The sequence below is a fragment of the Melospiza melodia genome, chromosome 6, assembly GCF_035770615.1.
Source record: "Melospiza melodia melodia isolate bMelMel2 chromosome 6, bMelMel2.pri, whole genome shotgun sequence".
Lineage (NCBI taxonomy): Eukaryota > Metazoa > Chordata > Aves > Passeriformes > Passerellidae > Melospiza > Melospiza melodia.
The window spans coordinates 65,231,518-65,245,443 of NC_086199.1; the positions used below are offsets into that span (position 1 = coordinate 65,231,518).

At 41.3% G+C, this 13,926-nt stretch overlaps 2 protein-coding genes across 4 annotated transcripts in view; one reads left to right on the forward strand and one right to left on the reverse strand.

Annotated features, from left to right (window-relative positions):
• Window positions 1–9,064, reverse strand: part of APIP (APAF1 interacting protein) — a 33,666-nt gene extending 24,602 nt beyond the window's left edge. For all 3 annotated transcript variants that reach the window (XM_063158773.1, XM_063158772.1, XM_063158771.1), the window contains exons 1-5: window positions 8,960–9,064; window positions 6,634–6,734; window positions 3,736–3,784; window positions 2,310–2,427; window positions 1,122–1,257 (exon numbers count right to left, since the gene is read on the reverse strand). In XM_063158773.1, coding sequence (XP_063014843.1) covers window positions 1,122–1,257; window positions 2,310–2,427; window positions 3,736–3,784; window positions 6,634–6,734; window positions 8,960–9,064 — 509 coding nt within the window. The remainder of the gene's footprint in view (window positions 1–1,121; window positions 1,258–2,309; window positions 2,428–3,735; window positions 3,785–6,633; window positions 6,735–8,959) is intronic.
• Window positions 9,065–9,411: 347 nt separating this feature from the next.
• The window catches only part of PDHX (pyruvate dehydrogenase complex component X), a 33,132-nt gene continuing 28,617 nt past the window's right edge, over window positions 9,412–13,926 (forward strand). The window contains exon 1 of the mRNA XM_063158775.1: window positions 9,412–9,514. The gene's annotated coding sequence lies outside the window, so the exon portion shown is untranslated. The remainder of the gene's footprint in view (window positions 9,515–13,926) is intronic.

The following is a 13,926-nucleotide window of genomic DNA, read 5'->3' on the forward strand; positions in this document are numbered from 1 at the left end:
GCGCCATTTTGTATTTTGAATCCAAGGACCCATTTTTCCTTTGAATTCAGTGGGGAGGCTGGTGTGAGGCAAGCCAGTGGGATCAGTCTAGTGAGAATGAACACGTGCTTTTGAGCCATATAACCTGGAGCTTTGATTTCTTGGATTTTTCGGGTAAATTAATAGAATGACACAGAAAACTGGGAGGCATGGAATCCAATAAATCCAATGTTTCCTGACTAACGTTTAGGAGTGCTTAAGAGCTCAAAATGCATATAAAAATTGTTGTGGATTTTTAAAAAAACAATGTTGTTAGACAATTGAGTACAAGGGTACGCATTTTACCACATTAAAAATGCACATGCTAATGGTGACAATAAAGTAAAGTTGGCAAGTCAACCAAAATGGAATAAAATATGCCTGGGCGTAAAATCACATATGGCTTTCTCCCTTGCCAAAGGGCAATAGTTAGATACAAAAATTAACATCAAAAAGTGGAAAGAATTTAGCATTTCAATTTCTCATCTCCTTGTCACATGTTATATAAGTGTTGTTTGCAGATCCCAATTCAACACTCTGTGGGTGGAGACCTCAAAACAAGCCATCACACATAATTTGGAATAACTCAGCACTTACCTCAGAGCTCATCCTTGAAAAGTAATAACATTATCTTTAATGAGCTGTTTATTCTGAATTTTCTTTCAAACTCTGTCAAGTAGATCTGAAATCCTCTACTCTCTTAACATGCCCCAAACTAGCACAGGCAGTGATATGTGAAGTCCACCCAAATGTAGTTTGTACATGCTATCAATCCAACCTGGTGCTGGCTGGCTCCAGTTACAGCTGAATGTTGTACAGATGTGGCAACATCTCAGGATGTAGCTCTTTATTTGGCTCCTTCCTGTAGCTCAACAGACCACAGCAGCCTTGGCAGTACAAGATCTTATCTCAGATCTCTTACACAGGCTTCAGATCTTACTGAAAGCCAGTGGTGACTCATCCATTCCAGAGGTCTTTTTACTTCTTATTCTTAAGACTTTGCATTATACACTTTCAAGTATATAACTCAAATGACTTGTATTGATATTGCGGAAAACAAACGATCAAACACCACACCTCTTTTCCTAAATATAGAGAAGTACCTGTAATAGCCTCCTGAAGTACACTTCTGGATTCCTTTTATCATCTCCTGATGGGTAATAGAGAACTCACTCCCTGGGTAAAGGAGGGTAGCCATAACAGCAGCCTTGGAATGTGTATGGATCACTGCGCCTGCCCCTAGGAGCAAAAAAAGAAAATTCAGAATTAATTTTAAAATGTCTCTATTATGAAAATTTTATTCACATACTAGATTCATTTCCTTTGATTAGGCATACTAGCAAATGTTGATCTGCTGTAAGAGAGGGAAAATATACAGCAACTTAAATGAAGGTATGAGGTAAATATTCATAAGGGATAAGTATAGATTGTCTTAGGACACTTGTGTTAACTTTCAGTTAGTGACACATTCCAGGAGAAAAACTGCTTGTACAAATTCAAGCAGAAACACTACTTGTACATTTCTTTATATACTACAATGACTGACACACTCTTAATTTTATCAGAGTTCTGAGGTTATAAGGAATTTATAACCTGAACTTATTTGTTAAATGAAAGTTTAAAGCCTTTTACTTTCTTTTTATGTTTTCCCCAATTATCTGCTGATTCTCTGAAAAAAATCATCACCTTACTGTGTCATGATGGAAAGATAGGTAGACAATAATTATAATCTACTTATAAAGATGCAACGTTGTTATTCCTTGAGGACACATGTAAGCTGCTTGTGCAGGAAGACCAGAAGAGACTCCCGAAATCCTTTCTAAAATAACAGATGTAAATTTTACACATCAAAAACTCTCTATTACTATCTACCTGCAAAAGAAAAGTTTCATACTGTTTTCACCTATTCCTATTTTATAACTGTTAATCTCAGCCAACGGATGCAAAAGGATTTAAACTGTAATAGCTGAATTGGCAAAACCACTGATGTAAAACTGTTGTAATCCTGGGCTTCCCCTGCAACCTACAAATATTCTGCACTAAAATCAGTGCTGAAAACATGATCACAGGCATAGCTACAAGACAAGATTAAACTGCAAATGATACTGACAGGATGTTACTGTGGATTATATCCCACTGTGGATATACCTTTGCATATCAATTTCTTTTATAGTTTCATGTTTATTTCACTGTAACTTCTATGTATAAAGAATATGGTACTGAATAGCAATTTTGTGGATGTACATATACAGTGTTTCAGTCACTGCTGAACTGCAAACATTGCTACATACCTCTCATAGTGTAGGCATTCATAAAAAGAGGTGTGCACTGGCTTTTCTTTAGTTTCTTGTGCAGTGGAGGACCACTGATGTCCTGTTCATTCATGTCACAAACAAACATATCTTCTGGCTGTAAGAAAGAAGAAATTATTTTAATCTGGGATAGTTTTATTTGATATTTAACCTCAAATAGTTTTGTTTTCCCTCTAGGGAAACAAATATATACAAACCATATATTTAATACAGAATGTGATCTGAACTTTGTAAAAGTGCTGTAATGCTCCACATTTATTCCAGCTTCTAATAGTACTTACCAACATTGTGTAATGGAAATTAGTATTAGGTACTCTTTTTCTTCAGACTGATGCCATGCAGATACTTGTAAAACTACAATTTTCTCAGAAAGGAGATAGTGTAGCTCAGTAATAACAACTGATCAAAAGGAAAAGTAGTAACTGATTCAAAATAAGAAATGTAGATGTACTTTTCCTGCCCTACTTAAAAGAACCAACAAATGACACAAGTTAAACTTAAAAAATAATACATCTAATTTGTAGAACTATTTCTTTTTAAACTTTGCTTTTAGTAGCTTTACATTAATGTTGCCTTTGCATCAATTAGCTATTCATAATAGTACAAAGAATTATTCAGGATAGTAATAAAATTTTAATGTTATTTTAAAAATCAGCAGAAAATACAATTACAGGATATTTCCTCACTGACTGTGCTTAATCCGCTGTTACTGTGAGCACAGACCAGAGCAATGTGGTTATCTCACATACTTTTGCCTGCCTTACTTCTGCACATCCCCAGCAAACGCTGCTCTAAGACCCCAAGTTTCTAACAGAGAAGAAATTCCTTTCCCTCCTCACTGTACTTATCCTCAGATTTATGAGCTGACAAATCCTTTCCATGTATTACTCTATTCTGGGGGAGTTCCTGCTGTCATAAAATAGGTATTGTTTAGCATTCCCCCCTCCTCTTACATTTTGGGTTTTTTTTGGAAAGCAGAGAGACAAGGTCACCTTTTCATGGGGAGAGCCCAGTTATTTACTGAGAATATCAAGACAAATATTTGCAATCACTCAAATGAAAATAAACAGCAATGAGGTGTTAATGTCTATTTACACGGGTAACTTGAAACTGTAGCCAGACAGGTCTAGCCAACCAAGCCTGACAAGGAATAAAGCTGGACTGGAGTAATGCTCCACTCTCATGCTGCTTTGTGTTAATTTAAAGCAAGGAGAACATCAAGACTAATCTACACTGGCCACTGAAACACATACTGGCTTCCTATCATAGTGGAGTACTGGGAGAAATCAGCAGTTGTTTCAAATGTATAACAAGTTTGTAACTTCACATAAGGAAAAATGAAACTAAAGAAAGGCACTTTCATCCTTCTCAAGATGAGCTCTGAGGTAAAAGCAGTTTAACACACCTGTATTCTTTCCTTTTGGACTCCTGAAGGAGCGATGTAGATTTCATCCCTAGGAAAATTTGCAGATGAGAAAAATCAGTAAACACAGCTGAGCAATGACTCTTCCACCAGACAGGCGTTCGAGCTCTTGAGCCACTGAAAAGGAAATAGCAAATCTAGACCCTCACAATTAAAAAACTTTCTTATTCTTTCCATACATTGACAGGTAGATAGTTTTAAAAATAGAACCAAATTGTACAAGGGCAAATAAAACCTTTAATTTGCAGGGGTACAAAACCCTGCTTTCAATTTGACAGATATCCAAAACACAAGTAAGAAGTGCAGCCTTATTTTTCCAACAAAGAAAAACAGCCTCTCCCTGCAGTAACTCAAACTCAAATTCCTAGAATTCAGAATAAAAATAAATTAGAAATTGCAAACAGATACTGATCTGTGACAAGGCAGGGGACAAAACCACTACATAAAAATCCATAAAATATCTTTAAACAGTAATAATTATCTGCAACATTCAACATTGCAAATACTTTTTTTTTAAGTGCACAGGTTAGATTTCTAGTGCAGTTCCATGTTTATTTGTGTTGATAAACAGATAGCACTAATTCAGTGTAATTAAATGACTGAAATTTAAGAAGTGCATCACTTCTTGCAAGGACTACATGAACAAAAAACCGTAAAAACTGAAACTAAAATGATTTCAAGATGGCACTGCATTCTTTTCATTATTAACACAAAAACCCCAACTATATTCTCTCTCTGAACTGCAATCACTATTTGACTTCAGCAGTCATGTACTAAATTCAGGAGCACAGAGACATCTAGTGAATAATTAGTCAAGTTACAGACACGTTTCCTATGGACCATGGGATCTTTGTAGTTCTGGATAAGAGTATGGAGCTGGAGAAGGGTCTGGAGCACAAGTCTTGTGAGGAGCAGCTGAGGGAGCTGGGGGTATTTAGCCTGGAGAAAAGGAGGCTCAGGGGTGACCTCACTGTTCTCTACAACTGCCTGAGAGGAGGCTGTAGTCAGGTGAGGTTGCTCTCCTGCCAGGTAACCAGTGACAGGACAAGAGGAAGTTACCTCAATTTACATAAGGAGAGGTTTAAATTGGATATCAGGAAAAATTTCTTCACTGAAAGGGTTAGCAAGCATTGGAATGGGCTGCCCAGGAAAACAGGTGGCTCACCATCTCTGGAAGTTTTCAGAAGACCTTTAGGCATGGTGCTTAGGAATGTGGTTTAGTGGAGAACTTGGCAGTGGTAGGTTTATGGTTGGACACTCAATGATATAAGGATTTTTACCAGTCTAAACAATTCTATGATTTTAATTCTTCCAAAACTAAAACTCTTAAGATGATATACTATTCATAGTAGTAAAATGTCTGTGAAGCACAGAAAAATGTGGCTTTATCATATTTATAATTTTTGACATACATGATTAGCACTGCTGGCATTGCATTAATTTAGTCTTGATTCATTTGTATGAGCAAGATAAGAAATTAAGTGGTAAACTCAGTTACTTATGACAGACACACAATTTTTCTTAAACCAGATTTTTTTATTTTTTAGAACTTAACCAGAAAGAGAAAAATCTGATGATAAAATAAAGTCTTCAAAGACAAGATACCTCACAAAGAATTCTACATCCATTTTTAACATGCTATGCCAAGTCCAAATTGGCATTTGTTTTCCTTGATAGTTGATATGAACTGCACAGTGAGTAAGGCTGATTAAGATTACCTGGTAAAAACAGTTGTTATATTTGAATCAAATTTCAACTGTTCCTTTACATTTTCCTTTCTAACAATGCCAAGTAAACAAGCTATAGAACTACTAAGGAAAACTATATTAATGCATTCTCTGATAATGCCAGTTGTCTTGCCAAAACCAACAGGAGTTGCACTGGAATGACAAAGAAAATAGGCTACATTTAGGTACTGATGACAAATCAGTGCTAGAAAGGTCTTCCCACAGAATTTACCACTTTCATTCATTATTACTGTTGTGGCTTTCCATGCAAAATCAAGGAGGGAGGTGAAATGACCTGCACAAAGTCCAAACAGCATAAATATGAGCATTTAGGGTCTTTTATTCACATATATATACATATATACATACATATAATACATCTTTGAATAGCAATGCTGTTTGTGTATGCATGCAAGTGTACACCAGAAAATGAGAGGTCAGACACTCTCAAGGTCGTGTCACAGCCTGGTGACTGGGCACAGAACTGCAGGCACTGTGCAAGGCTCTTTGCACAATGAGGACTTCTTTTCAGTGGCCACTGAGAGGAGCTCTGTTCCCTCTAAAAGGATTGGAGATTATGAAGAGGTGGGAGACAGGCAAATTAAAACACAAAGTGGTGCTTGTTCGTAGGAGACACAGACCAAAAACTGTTGTTACCTGTTGTGCTTTAATTATACGTAAAGTATTTGTCTCCTCAGAAATTACCTCAGTGCAACAGCAATTTCCTTCTCAGAGGAAATATCTGGCCTGTAAAACACATCCAGGGTGAGACTGATCTTATTTAACCACAGGCATTTGAAAGCCGTGTGCCTGATGTAACCCACTCTAAATTCCATAGTCAGTGAAGTGAAAAAGGGGGAACATGTTGTTCTTTAAAGGCAATTCATCTACCTTAAAAAAGGTAGGAAAAAGGACAGGATAAGGTCACTCTCTGAAGTTGTCTCTCCCCATTGAAGGGACTGCAATGATTAATTCAGACTATTCACCTTCCCCCTATATGGTTAATTTTGGCACACTGCTCATTTCTCCCTCTAACTTCTTGCCCACTCCCAACTTGCAAACGCTTCTCATGGAGCTGAAAAGCCCTCACCAAGTACTAAACACAGCCACCTCTCTCTCACCACCACATTGCCTCTCTTTCATCATCACTTACCCATGTTTCAAGCTGATTCCTCCACCAGTTCCTGTTACCCAGCCTAAACCATAAAACAGCCTACAAAGCTCTGGGATAAGATTCCTTGGATGTAACCCATCCTAAAAAGAAAATAAATAAATAAATGAGAAACCATCAGAAACAGCTCACACCTAAGATTTCAAGCTCTCAAACTGAGTTTAAAGGATTAGTACTTTCATACTGCAGCAAAATGGTCTAATTTATGATAATGACTTTCAATTACAAAATAACTGCATGTTTACACATAGCCCTTAATGCTCTGCCAGGGACATCACACCTTGAAACAAACAAAACCTCAAATAAGGTGCAAGTCTGACTATCCTTCACAGGAAAGGTCTCACCTAAAATTTGTTTGAGTGCAGTGGCCCATAGATATTATACCAGCAGGATTATATTATGGACTATTGCACAAAGAAGAAGGGAAAACAAATGCATCTAACATTACCAACTTTTTAAAGCTTGACTAATACTTTTCCTATTAATCAGTTTTTCTGTAGGTTTATTTTGTTTGATTCACAAATTTCAGTAGAACAGACTCTATTAGTCAATACACATTTTTAAACAGCACTCAAAAATACCACAGAAAATATATGCAAATTATTTTATGAACTTTACATTCCTACATTTTTACTACATGAAGTTACTTTACATGCAGTTTAGTCAGAAAGAAAATAGCATTATTTTAATATTTCTTTAGGAGGAAAAAAATCCATCTTGCATTTTTCCCATATTCCATTGTTTATTGCATTAATATCTATATCTATATATTAACCAAAGGTATCTCTGCTGTCAGAGGTAAGGTTTCTACCTACATTACCACAGTAAAACAGCTGCTTTTATGGTGTGCTTTTATGTGGGATTCTTTTTTTTTATTGCAGCAACTAGAAGCTTTAAAAGTTTTTCTAAAGTGACAAATGGTTAGCTGCTCTACTGCTCACGCTAGTCATTAATGCCCATCAAAACCATTTCCAAGAAAAATATTTTGTTTAGCAGCAAGAATCCACCTTGGGGGGGGAGTATTTTGTCAACACCAACAGAATAGAGTGACCCAAAGCAAAAGCAGCACACAGCAAAAACGGCAGGCAGTGGTTATTGATGCCAATACCTCTGCTGAGATGTTTAGAAAGAAATGCTTCCACGTGGGGTTGGACTTGCACAGCTAAGCGTGGGCATGGAACAGGAGCATGAGGCAGAGGCAGTGGAGAGTGGGAAGGTGAATTCCTGGAGATGGCAGCCTGGGGCACGTTTGACAGTGTTTGGAATCTCCTTCCTACTCCAACCTCATCTTTACAACCTGCAGTGACAGTGAGATTTGCTCTCTCTTACCAAGGATGATGGACATGCAGGAGATGGTCTTCCCTCTCACCTACACTGTGACAATGTTTCATGTATTACAACAACTCAGTCTACTGTCTTTTTTTTTGCTTTGCTTTGTGCACTGGATTCTTTCCCACTTTCCTGGCAGGCCACATTATCTAGGCTGCTGATACCTCTCATCTCCCTGCTGTCACTTCTGGCTGGTTCTGAAGCTTGGGCTGGTCTCTCCACCAGTGTCACACACAAACTGGAGAGGTGTCTGAGCCTTGTCCAGGCAATGCCTCCACATGCTCAGTGTTTGATGAAACACAGCACTGTCAGCTCATCTTCTGGTTGTGATGATACATAAAACCCCAATCAAAGACCAATTCAAAAAAACCAAAAAACCCAAAAGAAAACCAAATTACAAAACAAACCTAAACAACTCCAGTTAACACAAAAACAACCATGAGTCCTGTAGAAGCCAGACTGACAGCTGATAACATTCTGGAAATTGGACTAAATTTTACAACACGTTTATATAGGTGCACAGAATAGCCAGGGTTGGAAGAGACTTTTGGGGACAATTCCGTGCAATCCCCGGGCCAAGGCAGGTGACACATGAAAGCCTCCAGCTGGCTTTTGAATGTTTCCAGGGAGGGAGACTCCCGGACTCCCTCGGGCAGCCTATTCAGAGCTCTGCCCGCCTCAGCGTAAAGAAGTTCATGCCCGCGTTGAGGTGGAACTCGTGTTTTAGCTTATGATCACTGTTCCTGGAGTGCCGGACACTGGCTCTGCCTGGATCTCGCTGCCTGAATTTCCTCCCGGCCGCCAGGGCACGCTGCCCGCTCACAGTCAACTGGCCATCCACTAGTACTCCCAGGGGCTCCCTCCTAATCAGCAGCTGCGAGGCTGCTGGCCAGTTGGCGAGGCTCAGGAGCAGCCCAGCCCCGCGCTGCCGGGGCTCTCGGAGCGGTGGCGCGGCCCCGCCGCCCCCCGGCCCCGTTACCTGCTCCGCGTCCCCGCCGGAGGCCGCCATGGCGCGGCCAGCGCGGGGTCCTTGCTCGGGGGCCTCTTTGGGGCGCCGCGCGGGCGCCTGCGGAGCGCTGGGCATGGCCCGGCCGCGGGCAGCGAGCCGAGCCGCGGAGGGCGGGATGGAGAGGTCGCTGCTCTCCCCCCGGGCCGGGAGCCGGCAGGGACCAGAGGCGAGGCGGGTGTGCCCCGGGGACGACCTGCCAGGCTGGGCGCGGGTGTCCGCGCGATTGGATTCGCCCGTGCCTGGGGCGATCGAGGCGGCCAATGCCACGGCAGGTGCCGCGGGCGGGGCGCGGGGGCTCGCTGAGGCCGCCCTCCGGCGCCGGGGGCGTGCCCGGTTATTTCTGCTCAGGCAGGCAGCGGGACAGCCCCGGCGCGGTCGGGGGGCGGGGGAAGATGGCGGCGTCCTTGTGGCTGAGGGGTGGCGGGGAGCGGCTGCTGCGGGCCGGGCGCTCGGCGCTGGGCGCGGGGCTCTCCCTGCCCGCCCGGCCAGGATGGAGGCACCTGCACGGCACCTGGGAGCTGCTGGGTGAGTGGCGGGCTGGTGCCCTGCTCTGGGTGTGTCTGCGAGGAGAGAAGGTTGAGAGCGGGTGGCTGCGGCGGGTTGACCCTGGCTGGATGTCAGGCACTCAGCGGAGCTCCTCCACAGCTCTCTCCGCGAATGGGCAGGGAGAGAAAATACAGCAGGAGGTTCAGGTGCTGTGATAAGGACAGCGAGACACCACTACTCCATGACTGTCGTGGGTAGAGCAGACTCGATTTGGGGATATTGAGTTTACTGCCAATCAGAATCAGAGCAGGATAGTGCAAAGGGGGGAAGAAAAACCCAAAACACCTTTCCTTCACCCTGCCCTGCCTCCTCCCTGCCGGCTGCGCAAGGAGACGGGAACGAGGGTTACGGTCGGTTCATCCCGTACTTGTAGTGCCGCTGCTCGGGGAGCGGAGCCGGAGCCCCTGCCCTGTTCCAGTGTGGGCTCCCTCCCGTGTGACACAGCCCTCCGTGAGCTGCTCCAGCCCGGGCTCCCTCCCCGGGACACAGCCCTCCGTGAGCTGCTCCAGCGTGGGCTCCCTCCCCGGGACACAGCCCTCCGTGAGCTGCTCCAGCGTGGGCTCCCTCCCGTGTGACACAGCTCTCCGTGAGCTGCTCCAGCGTGGGCTCCCTCCCGTGTGACACAGCCCTCCGTGAGCTGCTCCAGCGTGGGCGCCCTCCCCGGGACACAAACCTCTGCCCGTGAGCTGGGCAGGGGCACGGGGAGCTGCGGTGCCCGGGGGTTCCCGGGGTGGGGAGGCGAGCGGGGCCCGCGGTGTGCTGGGCACAGCTGGGCACAGCTGGGCAGGAGCCCCGGGAGCTGCGTGAGCCGCCCAGCACGGGGCTGTGTTTGCCTCGGTCTCTGGAGGCACTGAAAGCACATTGGGATGTGTAGGAGGTGAGCTGGTAGGAGAACTCGGAGAGACCTGTGAGAGTTGTTAAAGGTCTAGAAAAGGAAGAAAGTGAAATCTACAGAGGAAAATAAAATTAAGCCTTCAAATATGAAAATATTTTGTTGTGGATAAGGAAAAGTTCTCACCATTGAAAACAGTAATGCTTCTAAGTGGATGTATAGCTAAGCACTGAAAAAGAAAGTTTTTTTCTATTTGGTTATTTTGGTCCATGTTTGGTAATTCCACTACATTTTAGTCATCTTATTCTCCTGGTAATGTTTCAGGTAACTGGAGAAGGGTGTGTGATGTATTTTTTATGCAATTCTATTTGGTTTTTTAAGGGAAAAACAGAATTTATTGATTGCATGTCTGGCATCCTTTCCTACACAGAAGTCTAAGTGTGAGGTTATGACAACACCCTTTCAAGATGTATTTTTCAGGATATCAGGCAGATCATTTACATCCACATTTTCCTCTGTCTCTAAGAGACGTGGGAAGAGTTATGCATCCTTAAATGAAATTTGATCTTTCCCTACTTGCTCTGTAAGTTACAACTTGTAAACATTTAAACAGTGATCGAGTGCATTGTCATGAGGTCCTGGTGTGATGCTGAGCATGAAGAGCCTGAACTCTTTGAGGTTTAAGTGCACTTACAAAACAGTGAGCTTTCATTAAACTTGTGTAATAGAACTCAGTGGTAGTTCAGAGACAGTTTCATCACCTTGACATCCTCTTCTTTCCAGCACTGTTGCCTTTGCTACTTTGCAGTATGAAAATCTTTTCCTTTGTAAAACCTGCTGTGTGTGATACAGGGAAGTCTATCCCTTTCTTGAAATAAATGTTATTTATTTCCAGTTTTTATTAGAAAAAGCTTGCTTCTTTCTACATAAAATAGTATGCAAATATAATATAATGCATGATAAACTGCTTCTGAATTGGTCTTATTATTTAACTCCTTAAAGAACTTTGTCTACAGTTCTCCCAGACAATCTGTTGTGTTTTTTATGTTGAGACTACTTAATATATAGCGGGAATTAAATTTCTAAATTTGGATAGGCAAGTGACTAATATCTTTTAATTCCTTACAGTAAGCTTTAAAGTGTTAGGGTGGGCAGATCACAGCTTTAACTCATTCAGGCTTTCCTCATTCAACTCTTCTTAGTGTACTTACAGCTTTCCAAGGTAGTGTGTATTTTAGTGATACCATTTTTCTTAACTTCATTGTTGCTTCTAAAATTAAAGATGAGAAGTCATAAATTCCCTGGTAAAATACAACTCATTTGGACATAAAATTCACCCTTGGTTCCTAGTTTGACAATGTAAGTTTAAGTAAATTTTATTTTAGCATTGCTTTTATTTCTCTGCTTTTCTGTTTCTGAAAAAGTCACTATTTGAACCACTATTGGTTCATGTGGATCTAGTTTATCAAGTCACATGAATTTTTTTGTCTCTTTCTGTGTTTCTGTCCTTGCTTGTGGTGCTGGTCAAGGAAAAGTTGTTTTGCATAATTAAAACAATTAATTCGGAATGTAATTCCTAGTTGCTGGTCACAGAGAAATAGGAAAAAGAGAAGATAGAATAGCGTGACCTCTTTATGTTAAAGTCTGTCAATTTTTCTTTATTTTTAATGTTTCATAATCTTATCATTGGTGTTAAGTTACTGTACATTTTTCAACTCTCTACTGACTGCAGAATGTGTGTAGGAAGTTATGAAATATCCTTCTGGTGGGACAGGTTAAATTTGCATTGAATGCCTTCATGGAGAGGGAAGGCAGCAGAAATGTTGCCAGACTCCCCAGATAAAATGTGTCACCAGGAACAAATTCTCTTCGATGCACAGAGAGATGTCTTTAAAATAGCAATCTCTTGTTTCTGTGGAGTTTGTTTGGGTTCTTTTTGAGTCTTCCTCCTTTTATATTCACATTTTTGAAGTGTAATAACACAGCTGCAGTTGATAGAGTAAAAATCAGTGGGTGGTGACTGGAAGTTCAGAAGTTTTACTTGCTTATGTTTTTAAATTCTGATCTGCCAATGAGCTTAGCCTTTGAGATTCTGTGCAAATTGCCAGAACTTTTTGCTGACCCACAGTTGCAAAGCAGCAACATTTACTTCCCAAGGTGCTTGTAAGGGCTGCCTGTACAGTGCAACTAACTTATGTAAATGCAGCGATTGCTTTCACTATCCCTTTTTTTAATTTAATGAAGACAAATAATATTTGGTGGAGGTAGCTCGACATTGTAAGGTTGCTTTTCTTTGAGGAGGCACAGTGAAGCCTGGTTTGTGTATGATCCTTAACTCAAAGGTAACTAAAACAGCTCTTAATTGCAACAGCACTGAACTTCTCTGAGCATGGGCCTCTCTGGAATAAGCATTAGATGGGTGCACAAGGTCCTGTCTTCTACTTTGTATCCAGCTTTATTTATCTGTCAGTTTCATGGCTAGGTGCTGCTGGAGTTCCTCTTCTGACTCTATGAAAGGACCAGAATGGATTGTATATTTTGTGGTACTTGCTCATAACATTGAAGGGAAAATGTTATTGTGGCACAAATTTGTTGCTCAGTTTTTGCATTTGTGCCAAAGTACGAAGCATATTCTGGGAAATGAATCAAGTAGCTCTTCATGGAAGAGAAATGTGAACCACTGTTTTTAAAAATTAATTTTTCCTCATTAAAAATGACTTTTTAAAATGAGGTCTGTCCACTAGTTCTCAGTAAACCTAGATATTTGTGGGATATGAGTTCAAAATAATGTTTTGATTGTCAGAGTCAGACTTGTCAAGTTAGACTAATGAAACTGAGAACACTTTGCATCCTATAATGTGTCATGTAATGTATAATGTTTCCTACATGTTGTTATTGAGAAATATTATTTTTGGGTAAATATGTATAGTACAAAACAATTGTTAACTCATACTTTAATTTGTCAATCATACTTCAAATGTTTATTTGGGAAATTAACACAGGTATGCATTCACATACATAACACAGTTCATTTTTCTGTTTGTTAGTCCTACATGAGAAATTGCTGGAAACTTTTTAAAGAAAGTGCATGGAGGTAATTCAGATGGAAATTGTGAGTGTTACAAGGAACATTGTCTGGATACATTTCTAAGCATGGCCGTCATGAGTAAAATTAAACTGAAATTACTGTGGAAAGACTGAGAAAAAAAAAGTGCATTTACTCATGCAGTCTTCTGGGAACATCAACCATGCAACTGAGCTCATTTCCACAAAACTCAAGTGGTTTTGATAGCATTATCCTGATTGTGTTGCTGTCTTGGGGACTTTAGGGAATAACTAACTTTCTGCTCCTGGTGCATTTTAAAATGTCAGGATCATTGATGGCTGCTTAGGTCAGTAGAGGTTTGGTACAATGTTTCCATGTCACATTTAAAAAAAATTATGAAGTGGTTTGGATTGGAAGAGACCTTTAAAAGTCATCTAGTCCATCTCTCCTGCAATGAGCAGGGACATTTCAAATAGACCAGGATGTTCAGAGCCCCATCCAACCTCCCAGTGA